Here is a 20,174-nt window from a genome sequence, read left to right on the forward strand (position 1 = left end):
GTGCAGTTTCTATGATAAAAAGTTACCGCTACAAATATGACACTGAAGTTTTATGTTTCGTAGAAACTAAAGATCAAATGTGCTCAGTTTATAAATGAAGACTTTAAGAACTTCCTATATTGCAAAGTCACCATGGGATGTATCACTACCCAAGTTACACCAAGTTTCACCAAACATACTAAACCTTCTCCAGACTGTCACCCCTCATTACTAGGTTCCACATGAGTAGCATGTTATTCTTGTTACAACATTCCACATGTTGTTTGTGGCTTAGGTCATACCAACACGACAGCCTTCTGCTGGCATAGCTCTATAAGTCAGAGGTGTGAAGAGGTGGGATCCCTGACCCAACATAGCTATACTGGCAAAAGCCCCTAGTGCAGACACAGTTTTACCAGCAAAACTGCACTTTTACCAATACAGCTCATTTCGGGTGGAGGAGGTAGGGAAAAGAGGAGATCAGGTGTACATTACAAAGTTTTGCACACATAGCTCTGTTGGTTAAGATTGTGAAAAAAGACACACCCCTAACTGACACAGCTGTGTTGGCAAGTGCTCCAGGGAGACATAACTGATACCAACAAGAGTCCTTTGCTGGTATATCTTGTAGTTCAGGAAGGTGGTTTAACTATACTGGCAAAAGAACTCATTATGCAGGTATAAGCTGCATGTCCACTACGGGACTCTTCCAGTGTAGCTAAACCAGCAAAGCCTTTGTAGCATAGACTAGACTGGAATAAGCTATGACAGCAAAAGATGAGTCCACAGATTAGGAGTGCTTTGCGGGTACACTATCTCAATATACCTATACCAGCAACGCGCTCCTAGTGTAAAATAAGAGCTAAGACAGTCCTAGAGATATTAACTGCTGTAGAAAACACAAGGAATCCCAAGTTCAGGATCTTTGCCTTTAAGGAAAGAAAAAAAATGTATATTGAGTTTTGAAATTAATATTTAAAATGTAGTGTTTTATTAACATTAACCCTGTTAAGTACCATCTCCATTTTACAGATCTAGACAATGAGGAAAGGAGGTTAAGTTACTGCCAGAAGAAAATTACTGCCATAAATTCTTGCATATATAGTTACCTCTGAAAGAAAAGGTATACAGATTAACAAGGGGGACTGGAAGAAGCGGGAAGACAGAATCACTTATATTATTGATTCCTCCAGGTCAGTGCTATAATGAACAATTGTTATAAAAGAGCGACTGCTTGCAACTGTGATGGGTTTCTGACTACCTTCCCCCAGTGCCTTCAGATTCTCCATTGCACTGCAGTACGACAATTTTGCATTTTCAAAGACAAACTAATATTTAAAATTCTAGTTTTAACGGCTCTCTTTAGGCACTGAGCTAAATGACACTCCCCTGAAATTCAAACATAGGAGCTATCAAATTTGCCCATTTTGCAAAACTTTAAAATCCAAGGTTTGACCAGTCTTACTTAGAGCGTTATCTTATTTTAATCCTGTAATGCTTTTAAATTGGCCAGGTCTACACCACAGACTTATATCAGTATAACTAGGTTGCTCAGGAGCGTGAAAATCCAAACTCCCAAGCAATCCACACTCCCAAGTAGTATTATACTGACCTAACCTCCAGTGTAGACAGCACTGTGTGCATGGGAGAGCTTCTCCTGTCAACATAGCTACTGCCTCTCACAGAGGTCGATTAACGACACCAACAGCAGAAGCTCTCCTGTTGGCATAGTAGCGTATTCACTGAACTGCTACAGTGGCAGAGTTGCAGCGCTGCACCTGAAGACAATAGCACAGGATTAGAGGCTTCCGAAACATTAAGTTAAAAATATTTTCATGCCAACAAGGGAGGTCCCTATCTCTAAAAAGAAAACATTTAGCTGTTGTGACCCTTTTTAAAAGTTTAACTCTAAGTAAAATTAATGTTTAAATTATATTTAAAGCAACAATAATTTTTATATTAATTACATTATTTGTATTATATTATGCAATCAAAATAACAATTAAATTCAACACTTCTAAAACTGAAATATAAAATGTGGGGGATATTATTTGAAAAGAGTCTTATCAAGTAGTCAAATGTGTAGATTTAGTGGAGTTTCCATGATTTGCATAGCATTAAGTTTTTGCTTTAAATGTACAATGTTTTTTAAAAACAATGTGCTATATACTGTTAAGAAAAAAAGGAAGAACACTTTTCCTTTCTGGCAGCCCACGCTCCTAGAATGTAACTTTAATGAAAGTGCTGAAACAAAACCAGGAAAGTACACCTGAGGGACTGTTAAAAAAATTATTTCCTTGGATGTGGAAACATTATTTAAGACAAACATTTAGAGGTTATTTACAACTAAGTTATTCTGTTAATTCTACATTGCCTGTAGTGATTAGGGTCCATCTATAAACTATAAAACAAATTGCATGTGGTTTAGAAGCTCAACTACAGTGAATAAAATGAAGAGAAAAAAGATTCACTTCTGCCACCATTTCTTTCAAAGTAAACTTTCAACAGCATAGTTATTCAGGTCTGGCTGGGAAGGTGATGGAGACTTTAGCTGCGATCCAGAAGCAGCTCCTGTGATGGGATCCCTCTCAACATCTACCCTAGTTGGGGGAAGGAAGGTAACCATTGCATAAATTTCTGTTCCTGGGAGAGACAAGAGTCCAGATGGTAAGAAGGGCAAACATAGCCCATTATAATTGTTCCATATAAGTACAGTCTACTGGGTTTCTTCTGAGGAGCTAACCAGAGTCATCTAATCCATGGAAAATTACAGAAAAGACACTTATTAGCAAGGGTGGGTTACTAGCTGAGATTAAAAATCTTCCATCAGGCCTGGTGAAGCTCCCTGATTAAGTAGAGGAGGATTATTGGAGACCTTCAAGCAGAAACTATTTATTTTTCAGCTTATAGGCAATTTTTGTCATGATTAATCTACTATATGTATAATTCACAAATTCTTAAACATCTTTAGCTTTCTGTCCACAGATTGATACTATATATATTTTCTCCCTTCAATTTACCTGGATTTTTATGCTGCTATGGTTCTTCATTACATTCAATTTATTTGCCAGATGTTCATCATTGATTGTAACAGATTATAATGCATAAAAAACAAAATTAGTCACTTTAACTTCAATTATTTGGAGCTTCTATAAAAAAATTTTCTTCAGTTTGCACTGTCACCATGACCTGAATTATACCTAATCTGAAAAGAAAATCAAAAGCCATTGAATCACTGCGATCAGTGGGTCAATAGATTCAGTACCCTGTCCTGTTGGACCTGACACAGGAACACTAAAGTTAGATCAAGACATGGAAGAAACTCTGTAAGCTTGATCCAAGTGGCTTTTTCAAAAAAGGGCCATAAAAACTGTCCCTTCAGCTCTACATCAAATGGCCCAAACTGAAAGAAAATAGATTAGGAAAAAGGAGAGCATTAAAGATATACGTAGGAAATCTGAACTCAAGCTCTCAAGTGCTTGGAGTAATCACAGCTGTGATTTAATGATGAAATATCACTACAGTTTGAACAAACACTAGACAACAGCTTCTTTGTAATATCAGAGCATTATTCTTAAGCCATGTCTACACTACAAATTTACATCAAGTTACATCAGTATAGAGCAAGGGTGGGCAAACTTTTTGGCCCGAGGGCCACAGCGGGGTTGTGAAACGGCATGGATGGCCATAGGGAAGGCCGTGCCTCCGCAAACAGCCTGGGCCCCGTCCCCTATCTGCTCTCTCCCACTTCCTGCCCCCTGACTGTCCCCCTCAGAATCCCTGACTCATCCAACCCCCCCCTGCTCCTTGTCCCCTGACTGCCCCCTCCTGGAACCCCCTCCCTTAACCGCCCCCCAGGACCCTACCCCCTATCCAACCTTCCCCTGCTCCTTGTCCCCTGACTGCCCCAACCCCTATCCACAACCCCTATCCTGCCCCCGACAGGCCCCCCAGGACCCCCGACCCATCCACTCCCCCCCACTCCTTGTCCCCTGACTGCCCGCTCCCGGGACTCCCGTCCCTAACTGCCCCCTCCCCCAGGACCCCACCACCTATCCAACCCTCCCTGCTCCCAGTCTCCTAACCGCCCCCCTCCCCAAACCTCCACCCCATCGAATCGCCCCGTCCCCTGACTGCTCCCTGGGACCTCCTGCCCCTTATCCAACCCCCCCCCCCCCCATCATGCTGCTCAGAGCAGCAGGACAGGCTTATTGGAAAGTCTGGGAGGTGGGTGCGTACAAGCTCCCCACGTGTGTGCACGGGAGGGAGGACAATGGGGGAGGGGCCAGGGGTTAGACTCCCCTGCCAGGAGCTCAGGGGCCAGGTAGGACGGTCCCGCGGGCCAGATGTGGCCCTTAGTTTGTTCACCTCTGGTACAGAGCTTCCGCATTTAGTATATTGCTTGCATGCGTGCATACCTGGTTCCTTGCATCTGCACTATGCATACTCACTAGGCGTGCTTGTGTAGATGCAGAGTGTGGTGTGCCATGGGTAGGCATCCCGCTGTGCAACTCGCCAACGTCTAGCGCACTGACTTGCAGGAAGTTTTGACAATACATGATGAGGCCGAAACAAGTCACACAGGGGTAACTAAGAGCATGGGGCCAACTTCCCATAATTATATCTGTATGCCATTACTTTTGTGCCTGTTTTCAAAAATCCCACAAACCTGCACAGCCCTCTTTGCTGTCTGCCATTTCTGACAGAAGCATGGAGCCTGCATAGCTCTGCACTATTGTCATAAGAATTGCAAGCACAGGATGCCCAATCCTTCAATACTTGCAGAGCCGCAAGAACCACCAAATGCGTGGGGAATATGACAATTCCTTGGAGGACAGATTGCTGTGGAAAAACAATTCAGCTGCAAATGGCAGAGCACTTCTTCTGTGCCCAAGCAACAAGCACTGACTGATGGGATCGCATCATAATGAAGGTTTGGGATGACAAGCAGTGGCTGCAGAATTTTTCGATGTGCAAGGCCACATTCCTAGATCTGTGCTCTGAGCTTGCCCCAGCCTTCCAGCACATGGACACCAAAATGAGAGCTGCACTGACAGTGGAGAAGTGACTGGTGATCGCATTGTAGAAACTTGCAATGCCAGATAGTTACCAGTCAGTCAGGAATCAGTTTTGCTTGGGAAATCCACTGCAGGGGCTGTTGTGATGCAAGTGTGCAGGGCCATTAATCACCTCCTGCTGTAGGACCGACTCTCTGCAACGTGCAGAATATAGTGGATGGCTTTTCAGCTACGGGGTTCCCAAACCATGGTGGAGTAACAGACAGCAAGCGTATTGCTGTTTTGGCACCAGACCACCTTACCACTGAGTACATCAGCAGAAAGAGCTACTTTTCTCTGGTTATGTAAGCATTGGTGGATCACCAGGAACACTTCACTGAAATCAATATGGGCAGGCTGGGAAGGCTCACAGGATTATTCAGAAAGCTACAAACAGGGACTATGTTTCCCAACCGATGGATTACCATGGGCAATGTTGAAATGCCAGTAGTGATCGTGGGGTACCCAGCCGACCTCTCGCTCCCCTGGCTCACGAAGCCATACACCAACCACCTCAAGAGCATCAAGGGAAGGTTCAACTAGCAGCTCAGCAGGTGCAGAATGACAGTTGAATGTGCTTTTGGTCATTTGAAGGGTGGCTGGCATTGTCTATTCACAAGATTGGAGCTCAGCAAGAAAGATATCCCAATGGTAATGGTTGCCTGCTATGTCCTGTATAGTACCTGTGTAGCAAAGGGGGAAAAGTTTCTGGGGTGGTGGAAAGAAATAGAGTGGCTGTCTGCTGAATTTGAACAGCCAGACACAGGGGCTATTAGAAGAGCTCAACATGGAGCTATACAGCTCAGGGAGGCTTTGAAAGACGATTTTAAAAGTGAGCCAGAGTAATTATATGAAAGAATATAACATTGTCAATACACCTATTAATTGTTTTTGTTACTGATCCTATGAGTTGTGTGTTACTGCACAGTTACAGGTAACTGGTTGCTCTCAGAACTGCGGAGCACTCAGCAGCATATGTTGTGAACTGATAAAGATGAATTATGTTCCAAATAATAGATTATTATTCTGTAACAAAATCAGTGCAAAAAACATGCCATTTTAAAACAAATACATTAAGAACTTAATAAAACTTAAATTAAATAGAACAGAACTGCTGAAGGGGAAAGAACATTCATGTCCATTTCAACTATACATACACCAACTGTGACTTTCATAGATGAGTGAATATGAAGCTGTGATTGTTTTTAACATCACCCAGGGTGGAGTGGTAGGGGTAGTGGAGCAACACCTGATGCCATGTGTGATGCTGGGGGGGGTGAGGGGGGTGTAGGGAGGTCCTGATATTGAGTTCTCTCATGGGCCAGAGGGAGGTGATCCTGGGATTGCTGAACCTGCACATGAGAAGCCCCATTATGTCCTGGTGCATCTCCCTCTTATTCCTACAGGGACTCCTGGACCTCTCTCCTCTCCACTCTTTCCTTCTCCAGGCTGTCTGCAATGTTCATCCTCTGGACCAGGCCCTGTGCTCATGGTCTGATACAGGACCCTACTGGCTCAGGCATTCTATGAGCATGGCGTGTGGGGGGTGGAGGGGGAAGAGACCCTGAAGTTTGCAGTGGCAGCAACAGCAGATAAAACACCCAGAGGTACCACTGTCAGTGTATTCACTATGGAAAGTGAAATTTAAGATGCCAAACTAATTCTCCTTGGGATTGCTTGTGCACGACCTAGTCACAGCACCAGCCATAGTGAGTATGGCCCGCCGGGTGTTGGGGAAATGAGGAGGGAATTGCTCAATTGCATGAATCTAGAAATATGGGGAAATGACACTGAATACAGGCACTATTTTCCACAGGCAGTGGTGATTTTAGCTGATATCTCACTCCTGAGGGTGACAAAGGCAGAGAGAATACAGCTGCTGCTGGCATCCCAAAGTTGCCATGGGCCATATGCTGCTAGCCTGCATATTGCAATGGTGCCTCCTGAAGTCATCGCTGAGTGGTATGAGCAAGTGTCCTACCACAGAGAAAGAAATAAGGCAGCCCTTCACAGAAATCTTTGGGAGAGGACTGCAGAGTATCTCCATGAAAGTTTCATCGAGATCTCCCAAGAGGATTCAAGGGACATCCCGGTGCACAGAAATAAATTGCTCTCTGCACGCCCCACTCCCAACACCCGCATAAATGGAAAGCTGATAACACCTCAATCTCTCTTGGTTGTACCATTACCTCTTCTAGCACAAGTAAAGTAATGAAAAGTCAAAAGATGTGTCCTACTTACTTTGGGGGTACCATCCCTGTAACTATTTATCTACACACCTACCTGAGGTTCTTTCCCCTCCACTGGGCTCACCTGTGCTTGACTGGCAGACCTGACTGGACTGCAGTGGAGTCAAAAAACAGGCCCTGACTCCCTGACCAGATGGATTCCCCCCCCCATCACCTGATCCCCATATTTCTCTTCCTCATCTACTGCCTTCTCATCCTCGCTGTTCGCGGCAGGGGCCTCAGACTTGGGCTATTTAGAGTATCCATGGTGCTATGGGGAGGTGTTTCCCCACTGAATAGGGCATAGAGCTCTTCGTAAAAGTGGCAAGCATGTGGCATGGCACTGGACCAATTGTTGGTCTCCTTGGCCTTCTGGTATGCCTGCCGCATCTCCCTGGCTCTCACACAGCACTGCTGCTGGTCCTGTCATAGCTTTTATGCTGCATCCCCATAGCAATCTGCTCACAGATGTTGACGTTTCTCTGGCTGGTTCAGAGCTGTGCCTGCATAGCCTCTTCTTCCCACAGGTGATCCAATATCTCCAGTCTACTCCAACTTGGAGTGTAGCCAGCATGGTCAGCTGGGCAGTTGCACTCAACAACAGAGAGCTGCTAGATATGCTCACCAAACCAGGCAATCAGGAAAAGGATTTTCAAAAATTCATGGGGCTTTAAGGGGAGGAGTGGAATTCACAATGGGCAATGGAATTCACAATGGTGACCACAACAATCAGTGTGGAGCATTATGGGACAGTTGCTGGAGGAAATTTAGGGTCAACATAAATAATGCAGTGTCTACATACACATTGCATCAACCTAAATACATCAACCATAGCTCTGCACCACTTTGAGAGGTGGTGTTACTATGTCAGAATAACGGGGTGTTTACAGCGGTAGGAGATTCTACAATTTAAAGACCAACTAAAAATCTTCATCTTACATATTATTTCCAGTTCAAGGTACAGATGTGAAAGCTGGATCCAAATGCCTCAGAAACACACTAGGTGGTAAACAGAAATGAATGTATAACACACACACTGAGATTTGTTACAGTTCAACAACTTATCTCCAAAATTATCCCGAAAATGAGAGAAATATCTGTGTTAAGAATGAAGCAGGAGCATCTGCTACAGCAGGCATGCCATTGGGCAGCTGGAGCAACATAAAGGGGTCAATCTAAAGAATACCTCTATCAAACAGTACAAAGGGAAAACGTATGGGACTTAACAGAGGACATGTAAAGAGTGGCCCAGGATAGACAAGGATGGCGGAGCCTTGTTTGTACCTTAAGCGATTACTGACAGTGCAGGAAGGATTCAGATTGTCGTATTTGTGTTTTGAACATAGGTTACCATGTTGGAGGCTCAATAATGTAATGCAACAGTGTAATTTGTTTTTAAGTAAGAAAATTTCTCTTCACTTAAAAAACCCCACACTAAATGAATTTTATGTATTAATATTTCTTTAATTTATTAAATGCAATGGTTTGGTGTTTTTAGTCCACGTGCACTCTGAATATTGGATAAATGGTAACAGCCAGTATATCTGCTTCAGCCATGTGTATCAGATTTAAATAAATATTAAAATAAAATATGAAAAATAGATTCTTCTGATAATTATTACTCCAGAGGGATAGCAGAAATTCCTACCAGCCCCTAACTATAAACACTAAAATCTCACTTGTAAAGAGGAGATTAAAAACAAAAAGCTCACTGTTCTTAAATTATACTGCTTACTATGTAGTGATCAAATACTTCAACACCAGAAATTCTGTACATAGAATATCCTATACTTATATATTCCTGCAATAGTGTACTTGTTCAACATCCATGTCTTCATATCAATGAGAAAAAAAAATTGTAACCAGAAGTGATAATCGTACTCAAAGGGGACAAAAATTTACTTTATTTAAATCAAGTTTTTAAAATACAGTACATTTTTCTTTTTAAAAATAAGAATATTTAAAATTAAATTTGAAATGACGACAAACTATATTAAGGCCTAAAGTTATTATAATCTATCAATCATTTAAATTAAATAAATTATTTTCAAGCAGTACAAGTTTGCTGCTGAAGTTTTAAAGAAAGTCAAACCATAGTGAAAGTAACTGGCTAAACACCTGGAACCAGAGTATGTTAAAGTGCTAAACCAGCTTTTGACAGCAGTAGCCTCTTCTGCAGGTACAGAGAGAATATTTTCTTCATTTCAGATTATTCAGGTAATGCAATGTAATGACTAGTTCATCCAAAATTGAAAAATTGACTGGGGGCTGAAAAAGCAGAAAAGCTTGTTTTTCTCTACCAATATATGAATAAAAATGAGGTGTGACAGGATGAGATCTATTATTCTAAAATTCTGAAGGAGATGGTGATCAGAAATAATCAGTTCAATTCATTAACCACAGATACTACTTTATCTAAATCAGTTTTAAATGTAAAACATGTTTTTATAACTTTTCTTTATTTAAATATTTTAAAAATAAAATAAAATGCTATTTTTGTGCATTTAACTGAATTCCAATTTCCACCCCCAAAGCAACTTAACATAAATAGCAAAAAAAAAAAAATCTAGTAAATAAGAAAAGCATCATTCTCCATTTTCTATCATAATAATCCAAATAAATGTTTGCTGAGCTACATAATTGCTTAAATAAATGTGGATTGGTATAGTATCTCCTCCTGATCAGCAAAAAGTAAGGTCTATATTTAGTTACAAATCAAAGAGAATCAACCTTTCTTTAGGAAAATAACTAAGTAGTACAAAGGCAAAACAAGATTAAAATCATTTCTTTATATCAAGATTTCCTGCTTGCTAATTTAAATCATTATTAAAAACGGATTAAATCCAGCCACCCTGATATGGTGTTAATTATAAGTCATTCAGGTGATGTTATCAGACACTAACAGAGTGATTCTCAACTTTTTCCATAGCAGCACACCTTTTTCCAACTACAACAGAACCTCAGAGTTAAGAACTGACCAGTCAACTACACACCTCATTTGGAACGTAAGTACGCAATCAGGCAGCAGCAGAGAGGAGGAAAAAAAAACAAACACAAATACAGTACAATACTGTATTAAATGTAAACTGCTAAAGAAATAAAAGGAAAGTTTAGAAAAAGATCTGAAAGGTAAGGAAACTGTTTCTGTGCTGGTTTCATTTAAATTCAGAGTGTTTAAAAGCAGCATTTATCTTCTGCATAGTAAAGTTTCAAAGCTATATTAAGGCCACGTTCAGTTGTAAACTTTTGAAAGAATAACCATAGCGTTTTGTTCCGAAGTTACGAACATTTCAGAACTACTAACAATCTCCATTCCCAAGGTGTTTGTAACTCTGAGGTTCTACTGTAGCTGGGTATCTACCCAAGAACCCCCCCTCATTTATCAACAGGACAAAGTAGAAAGAAAGGGTGGCTGTAACTCCCTTGAAATTTGTTCATAACCCAATGTTGAAAATCCATGCACTCATCATATTTTTTGGAGCCAAATATTAAGGTTTCTCTTGTTGACCACCATACAAAACATAATGAAAGCAATTACACATATCTATATGACCTTGGCAAGAACAATGCATAGGAACACTACCCTTCTCTTTGGCTTTTGTAACCTTTCTTCAATCAGAAAGAAATACCACTGAGTGTTATCCTTACTGACTGATGTTATATACATGTCAGTACCTCTAAATTCCCTTTTTGGGCACCCTGCTGCATTCTCAATTAAATTCAAACTCTTCCAGGCTTACTCCTCCTTACCACTGTCATTTTCTCACACTTGCCTCTCTACCATCTTTCATGCTGCCTGTATACTTAGAGCCCCTTCTCCCATCCTGGTTGCAAAAAAAGGTGACTTTCTGCTTGCTTTCTACCTTAGAAATATCTGGAGCATCAAGTGTAGTGTTCCCTAGTTTTGCTGGAGGACTTTTTTGGGAAGGATATTGTCAGTGATGTGTATGGTGAGTTCACACACCTTGAGACAACAGGTTGCATGTAAAATCTATAACAAACACATCCTCTTTCACCAAAGTGTTCATAAGGCATAGGAACTAATCAATATCATGTCCGATTAAAAATCTCTTCCCCTTCAGCTGTTCATCTTTAAGTCTCTTGTGATCTTTAACTTTCATTATTTTTTCAGCTGCAAAAGCCTGGTCTACTCTAGAAAAATTACCTATTGCTGACAATGGATGCAGTTGAACTGGTGCTGAGCACAGTTTAACTGCAAATACAGACCTGGGTTCTGAAACACTGCTGAACATGTTTTGTTACTGACACTTGCCAATGGGTAATTTTTCTAGTGTAGGCAATGCCCTAAAGAGTCTTCCATGATACACAAAACCTGAAAAAAAAACAAGCCAAAAACAGTTTTTACTTAGAAAAAACATTTCTGCCTTCCAAATTCATAAAGTAGCAAAAATACACCACAACCCCAGTGTTTGTTTGGTCTGCCGCCCCCCCGGCCTTTAAAGGTCACCGTACCCATTTACCAGTCTAAGACCTCAGCTGTACCAACTACCACCCATTAGCTCTCATTAACACACTAACCCACAACGGAAATAATGAGGCTGAGTGTAAAGCAACTCAGGTTGTTATCACCTTAGAAGATTTATTCACTGGAACAAGCTACACAGTTGTGATGTGATATTATATCTGTATGTGGGGCTGCAACGAGCCTCCAAAATGTGTTTTAGGACTTGTGTATAACACTAAAGCACCAATTTTATCAGAAGCAAGAAAAGAAATACTAGCATTACAAAGAGGGGAATTTAGAAGATACTGAAGTACAAGTGGACACATTCCACTGTTTGAAAACCTGTTCTGTTTTGGATTTGCAATGTTCCCCCAGATCTTTTTTTCAGAATGTTCTTCCTTTCTCAGTCACAGTAATTCCACCATCTTCTCCCCACCTTTGTTTTCTTCCTTGTCTCCTCTCTTCTTTACTTCTCATATCTATGCTGTTGTTCACTTTGACACTGGTCCCTCTTAGTAGCTCCAAAATCCAACTCTTTCTTTTCATTCCTGCTTCCAAAACCCTTGGTAATCTCTTGCCTACATTACAGCAACCTCCTTGATAATCCCCTGCCTAGATTATAACCTCTTTCTCTCTGGCTGGCCTGACTTTAACTTTGCACTCCTCCATCCTACCCAAAATGCAGACACCAAATTTATCTGCTTCTCTCTTTCCCACCATATCACCCTCATCCTCCTCCTAGATCAAACTCCTCATTCTCACCATAAACGCTGCACACAGCTCTTCCCCTTCCTCACATAATTTAGTGTCCATCGCTCTTCTGATGGCAGCCTACATTTCACTAATTCCACTTTCCTTAAAGGTGACCTGTAAAGGAGAAACACATTGGGTTTGTGCCCTGTTTGCTTCCTTATGATGAAGGACTGACAAGTTCTCCACATCATAAATGGTGTATAGAAAATAATTAAGGAAGTGTTATTTACCCCTTCACATAACATAAGAACTAGGGTCACCAATGAAATCAATAGGCAGTAGGTTTAAAACAAACATAAGGAAATACTTCTTCACACAATTTAGTAAACCTGTGGATTATTGCCAGGGGATGTTGTGAAGGCCAAAAGTACAACTGGGTTAAAAAAAAATAGATATTGATGGACTTATCCTCCATGAACTTAGCTGTTAGCCAGGATGGTTAGACACACAGCACCATGCTCTCAGTGTCCCTAAACCTCTGACTGCCAGGATTGGATAACAGGGGGAGGATCACTCAAAAAAGTGCCCTGTTCTGTTCCGCCATCTGAAGCATCTGGCACCACCACTGTCAGAAGACAGGATACTGGACTAGATGGACCATTGATCTGACCCAGCGTTGCCATTCTTATGTATCAGCTAACATCATAAAGCAACAACAAATGCACATACCCATTTGTTTTTCTTTTGCAGGTCATATACTTCTCTTCTTCGGCCTTCTCCTACCTGCATCTCCAAACTTTCTTCCATGAGACCTCCTATGCTTACAGTGTCCTTTATAACCCTTACGAGTAATACTCCTTTGCTTCTACATCCCTTCCCAAGTCTTTCTAGACACACATGTCCCTTAGTACCTAAGCAACTCACAGGCACTGATTAATTTATCCTTACACCATCCCTATAAGATAGGAAAGTGCTATCACCACTATTTTATAGACAAGGTACATAGCCGCTAAGTGAGTTATTCAAGGTGAGATAGGAAGTCTGTGGCAGAGCCAGGAAGTACCTTGAATCCCAATACAGTGCCTTAACCAAAGGCAAACGTTCCTCCACTTCTTTCCATAGTCTGTCCCACAGTTTTCTCATGCCACCCTCATGGAATTAGACTAAACACTGTACAAAAACAAGTAATCCCAGAACTTTACTTTCCATAAACCTCCTGGTGCCTTATCTGAGATCATCTCTCTGAGACTCATACTTCACCGAGATGTAGTCTCCCTGAAGCGCCTGGTACACACACAGGTGAAACAATCAAACACCCAAGTTCATGGAGAATAAACATACAAGAGCTCCCCCACCACACACGTTCCCCTAGATATGTGTGGTTACCCCCACCGCAGGCACACTCCCCCTCTCCCTCTATGTCTCCCCACCACCCCAGGCCTGGACGCAACCGCTCACACACACTCGCCCCCCACTTCCCCGGTATCCATGGTGGTATCGATCTCACCCCCACTACCACACACGCACCCTCTCTCCCCCGTACCTGTCCATGGTCTGCTGCAGCGCCGAGCCCGCCTGGTCCGACATATTCTCTGGGTGCGGGGACCCCGGAGGCCCCGCTGCAGCAGCGGTATCAGGAGGAGTCGGCCTAACACCGGGCCCGAAGCCTGACACGAGCGCAGGGGATACGGGGGCCTCCCCCCGCGCGCAGCTCCGGCAGGCCCCCCCGCCGCAGGCAGGGCGCAGGACAGGCCGCTAAGGCGCAGGACAGGCCCTGGGTGACTCCTATCGGGTGCAGGCCGCAGGCTCCATACCCTGCGCGGACTGAGTAAGCGGAAAGGGGGGCGGCACCTCTGTGAGGTAAGAGCCAGGCCGCCCCCTCCCCCGCGCGTCAGAGCGCTGGGGAAGGAGGGCGACCGGCGCACCATGGGAGATGTAGTCCCCGCGCCTGCCGCTACTGAGGGGATTTAAAGGCCCCCAGGGCGCGCGCTGCGGCTGCTGCTACCGTTCCCCGGTGTCGAGTGCGGGGCAGGTGGGTGCTGCCTTCAGAGGGGGACGTGGCGGGATGGCCGCACTTGCTGCTGGAAAGGTCAGCACCCTGTCCCCTCTCCTTCTCCGCGGGGCCGCTCTCTTGCTAGCGCCTCCCTCCTCCCTTCCCTGAGGCCCTGTAAGCGGGGAGGGGGAAAAGAGCCTTTCACTCTCCCCCCTCCTAGTAAAGTGGCTGCTCTGTCCCAGTCCCCTCGTAGGGCCCGTGTATCACGCTCCAGGGCAGCGTGGGGCCACTGTGGGGAGTAGTTATACCCTCCCCCAAGTACTTTATTGTAAACCTGTAGCCCCGCCCTGTCTCCCCTTCCCCAGGACACTGGGGACACAGGAGTGTCCTCTCCGCCCCCAGTGTGACATAAACAGGGGCTGCTATTTAGTGTCTTGACCTCCAAAGCGGCTTTTGCCCCCCCGTGAGATCCCCTTTCAGAAGAAAGGGGTCTCTGGTAAATCATGAGTAAGCGAGAAAGGGATTCGTGCTGAGTACCTGACTTTTAGTATAACAATCTGTTGAGGTGGGTGGTAATTGACATGATTCAAGTGAAATTACTAAATCCTTGTTTCCTTACGGGGGGTTATTGCCAAAAACAAATAAACACATGCACCCTTTGTTAATGTCCCCTCATACTTCAGTAAAGCCTTGCACTTAAAAGTCCTCATTAAGGATATCCCTAAGTAAATAAGTGAAGTGGAGCTTTTGCAGCAAAACTCACCTCCCCTAGCTGTACTATGAGGCACAAGGGAGATGCCCAAAAGAAAAATGGGAATTGTGTGAATTTTCTTGTTTTAGCTTGTAGGTACACTTTCTCATGGAGAAAAAATAACTCCTTTCTAAAAAGTCATCCTCGTGTAACGTAATGTACATATTTCTCTAGATGAAGCTGTGATGCCATCTCTACGTCTACCAAATCTCTCCATTCTTCCTTCCTTACTGTCCTTCACTCTCAACTCTCACTTCTGTACTGATGTACGAAGATCCTACATTGTGTCACTTTGGCTTAGGGTGACCACACATCCTGATATTAAGGGTTTTGTCTTATATAAGCAACCTATTGCCCTACCCCCTGAAAAAGAAAGGGTCATGATTTTTCACACTTGCTATCTGATCACCCTACTTTGGCCAGGGAAGGGTTGATGTCATACTTTCCATGATGTTTGTCAGAGGTGGTTAATAAAGAGCAGTTTGAGGTGTTCTCACCCTTAGAATACCTATAGAGAGTATCCCTGCAACCTAGTCTTGTTAGACAAGGAATGACCAACAGTGATTGGTAGCTGGTCCGTATGATTGTCTTGTTGTTTTGTGGCTATAATATACAGTAATAGGGTGTAGCATAGGCACCGAGTCCTTGGGTGCTCTGGGGCGGGATCCACCCATGGGGAAAAATTAGTGGGTGGTCTGCACCCACTGGCAGCCAAGCTCCCCCGTGCCTCACCTCCTCCCCTGGGCGCACCATGTCCCTGCTCCTCCGCCTACCTCCTAGCACTTCCCACCTTGCTGCCGCCAATTGGCGGGAGGGGGAGAAGCGAGAATGTGATGTGCTCAGGGGAGGAGGTGGGGAAGAGGTGGGGCCGGGGCGGGGATTTGGGGAAGGAGTTGGAATAGGGGCAGGGAGGGGGCAGCAACTTTGGGGAAGGAGTTGGAATGGGGGCGGGGCAGGAGTGGAGTCGGGGCAGGGCTGAAGGCACGGGGGGGTCAAGCACCCATGGGCGGGAGCAGAAGTCGGCACCTCTGGGTTGTAGTGGCTTAATATTTTACCAAAGCACTTCTAAAACTGCAAATGTACAACTACACCACAGTGCAGGCACTTCTGGGAGATTGAGGCAAAATGGCAAGTTCTTGGTAGGAATTGTACACTGCACGGCTGGAGGGAGGAGGGATCGTGAATTTTATTTAATCTTTTATTATGCTTATCACAAACTCTAAGAACATAACAGTTTTAGTAAGCCTAAAGTTTTTAACTAATACATAAATTAGAGATAAAGATAAAAGCTCCTGAGCAGCATCCTAGCCATATCATAAGTTCTTTCATATTGTGGGCTTCTTTATATAATATTTACATAGCTCTGTCTCCTACAAATTTAGCTAAGGATGCTAGGATGCAGGTCAACGGCCAACACACTATCCGTTGTATTATCTCATTAAATTTAGGAAGTGTTATTACCACAGAACTAGAAGTTAAATTAACAATTAATATTAATTTGAATTAATTTTAAAATATTAAAGTGCTAGCTGTAGTACCTATAGATATTGTTTAAGGCTATGATCCTGCAAACATTTAAAGTACTTGCATAACTTTACTCATGTCACTTGTCTTTTTAACTTCAGTGGACATGTTTCACTAATAAAGTTACACATGTATTTAAATGTTTACAGGCTCAGGGGCCAAGTTTTCCCGCACTGCTCTGTTAATGTCAATAAAATATTACTGAAATGACATACATAAAAAGTGTTTCCACATCAGTCCTACCAGCCACTGCCTTGTTAATCTAGTCCATAAAGCTAGCCTAGTAGGGTAAGTCTGAAAACAATTTTGCAAGGCCCACACATTAATGTAACTAGCTTCTGTCCGCATTGATCACTTCACAGTGCACAGAACAGGCCTTTTTGAGAAGGGTCGATAAGCTGATTCTTTGGTGTCTCCCAAACTAAACACATTTATTTTATGTAAAAAGGAGATCTTTGGGTTACCACCAACTGCCTGTACTATGGTCCGTTTATATTTGTCAGCAAACACCTTAAATAAGTTTCTCTAAGCCTGAGGCCCCCTTTTATCTGAAGGTTTTGTATGAACCTTACTGAATCTTAGGTTACGTCTTTTCTTCCAGTAAATTCACTATGGAATCTAAAGTAGCTATCAATATTTATAGAAGAGATCAGAACAGTTGTCTTATCACTTTCTCACCAAGCTTACACATATTAGATATCTGTTACAAAAGTATGATCAAACAAGAGGATAAATAAACAAAATTTCACTTACCAAAAAGTTCTGTTATGATTTTGTACTAGCATCTATCTCTCTAGAGATTGAATGGCATAGCAAAGGTCCTAGTGGACTTTGTGGAGTCTTTGACTCTTTTCCCTTCCTGGATATAGGAAATTCTGATGGGAGTAATGATGTGGGTTTTGTTTTTGTTTTTGTCTGGTGGTAATCGTTGTAAATGTCATTCTGGCTACGAAAATCTTTATCAAAGAGCAAGGTATTAATAGATTATAAAGCCTGTGAAGGAACAATTGTTTTAGGGATGTGATTTTTTTTTTTTAAACGGTACAAGCCCTAATGCATATGTAGTTACACTGGTGTAAAGGTACCTTGTACTGATATAGCTTATTCACCTTCCTGTATGGGAATAGCTATAATGGTATAAAGCACTTTTATACCAATATAACTTCATCCACGCTTGGGGGATTATATGATGTGAAGTTAATTTATAGCTATATATTATAGTTAAGGCAATACAACTTTCTAGTGTTATAGTTTTCCCTCTTTCCTTTTTTACCTCTTTGAAAAATAGCAACACCTTCCTCACGAGCTTTCTATATTATATGCCATTCAATATACATACCACCTCTCTCTCTCTCTCTTTCTGTGTATATATTTGAATATATAAAATTTAATTTGTGATGTATATATTGAAAGTCTGCAAGCATATTTTGTGTGTCAGATTTAAGGTTGGAAGGAACTTGCACATGTCAGTATTTCAGTGAATGGTATGTGTGAACAGTAAGAACAGAATATTTATATAAATTGTCTTTACTAATCTCTTTTAAATATTTATTTAATGGTAACGTAGTTGTGTTTTTCATAAGAGTTTTATATTATGTCAGTTGTCTGAACTTAAAGTTAACACATTTTAATGGGAGAATATCCTTGCTTTTTTTTTTTTTAAAAAAAGAAGAAAACATTAGCAGTCTTGAAAGTTTTTTAATTATTTGGCATAGGAAATTACTTGAGTGCATAGTTTTCTGCAATGCCAGGCTCCAAGGGGTTCATGTAAAAAAAACTCTGCACCAGATTAATATATTTCTCTATAGCTCTTTCCAAGCATCTGACATGAATTTTTACAATAATCTGCTTCAATAAATGGGCAGAGGATAGGTAAACTGTCTTATATCTCAGCCAAGTTTGGGAGGACATACAAGAAAAACTGCTCATAGCATAGCCCCTGATCTTGCAAATGTATCTATGTGTTTGGACTTCTGCACTTGCACGGAGGTCATTGACTTCAGTGGATCTCTGAATGGGAACAAGTGTCTGCCTTGGCAGATGCATTTGCAGAATTGGAGTCTAAATCCGTAGAGCATTTTATGTGTTTAAAATGTTACACTTCATTGACTCAGTTCAGAGCAGGTTTCCTTGCATATATTCAACATGTCAAGGAGCTGAATAGGGTAAAGATTACTTCATATTCTTCAGAGCTTTCCAGAGTTGAGGGTCTATATGGGCTGCCTCCCAATTGTTTTCATAAATATTTTCTCTCTTGCCTTTTCTAACATTAACAAAAGCTGTTTCGAAAAATAATTATCATAACTTTTTATTGGAAAATAAATTATCTATGCTTGAAATTTTGTTTAACTCTGTTTACCTACAGATTTAAATGTAAAAGCAAAGCCATGAATAAGGAGTGCAAAACATTAAGATTTTTTTACATTTCAGAAAGGAGTAATTTTTAACTCCTAAAATACTAAACACATTTACTTGTCATTATACCTAATACAATAATTAAAACTCCACTTGAAAAAGCTCAGTATAACCTTAATGATGGCTCTGTTAACAACACATCCATAATGAAGTCAGTATAATATCTGAGAATGGTATAATATTATAGAGACAAAACATGATGACATAGCAGAACTTCAATAGGGGTAAATCATGGCTGTAAACACCTTAAGTTTTATTTGAAAGAGGAATAATGGAAGGAGCAATGACGACTCAAATTTGGTCCAAAATTCAGATTTATTGAAAACAAGCTTTTAGCAAAAAAAAAAAAAAAAAATTTTAGGAGGTCGCCAAAATATCAGTTACATGGGAACAACTTTTAACAGGGAGCAGAGCAGAGCTAAATTAAAAATGGTGACCTACAGATAAGACCATAGTTCCGTAGCAATATCCTTAGATAGCATTCAGTACCCTAGTAATTCAAATGTTACACCTTCAAGAACGAAGCTTGCTGTCAATTAGTTTAACAAATATTTGTGAGACTGTAGAGGAATGCTGGGTATTAGAATTCCTGGGTTCGCATCATGATCTGGGAGCCGTATGTGGTCTAGTGGTTAGAGCAATGGTTACAGACCAGTTAGTCAAGTACATAAATTTGATTCATTCCTTCAGAAAGGCAGCAGAACAAGACCTGAGACCTGGGTTCGCAACTCAGTCTTGATGTGATTTGTGCAACTTCTCAATTACCTTATTTGAAAAATTAGGGAACTATTAGTTGCCTAGCTTTTAGGGTAGAGATATGAGGTCATCATAGTAGTAAGGCTTGTGAACAGCACTCAGAAGAAAAGGTGAAACCAGAATCCATGATCACCTGATTCCCAGTCTCAGCTGAAGTCTTTGAGGAAGGGTTCTACCTTGTACTGTCACTTGAGATGTGGGCAGATGTGACAAGGCTGCCTAAAGCCTGCATTCTGAGATGCACAACACTTGGCAGTGTGTATATCACTGCATTGCAAAACCCAAGTATTCGAAAATCATGAGGCAGAACCCA

The 20,174-nt window shown here is 42.0% G+C and overlaps 2 protein-coding genes across 3 annotated transcripts in view; one reads left to right on the forward strand and one right to left on the reverse strand.

The window, feature by feature from the left end:
- The window catches only part of MARCHF5 (membrane associated ring-CH-type finger 5), a 77,956-nt gene extending 63,705 nt beyond the window's left edge, over positions 1-14,251 (reverse strand). The window contains exon 1 of the mRNA XM_048856004.2: positions 13,966-14,251. Coding sequence (XP_048711961.1) covers positions 13,966-14,009 — 44 coding nt within the window. The 5' untranslated portion in view covers positions 14,010-14,251. The remainder of the gene's footprint in view (positions 1-13,965) is intronic.
- Positions 14,252-14,315: 64 nt separating this feature from the next.
- CPEB3 (cytoplasmic polyadenylation element binding protein 3) overlaps positions 14,316-20,174 on the forward strand; it is a 187,528-nt gene continuing 181,669 nt past the window's right edge. Inside the window, exon 1 of one of the 2 annotated variants that reach the window (XM_048855998.2) lies at positions 14,316-14,454. The gene's annotated coding sequence lies outside the window, so the exon portion shown is untranslated. Of the gene's footprint in view, positions 14,512-20,174 lie in introns of both variants that reach the window. The other variant, XM_048855995.2, reaches the window with a different exon arrangement.

The sequence above is a fragment of the Caretta caretta genome, chromosome 7 (assembly GCF_965140235.1).
Source record: "Caretta caretta isolate rCarCar2 chromosome 7, rCarCar1.hap1, whole genome shotgun sequence".
NCBI classification, from domain to species: domain Eukaryota; kingdom Metazoa; phylum Chordata; order Testudines; family Cheloniidae; genus Caretta; species Caretta caretta.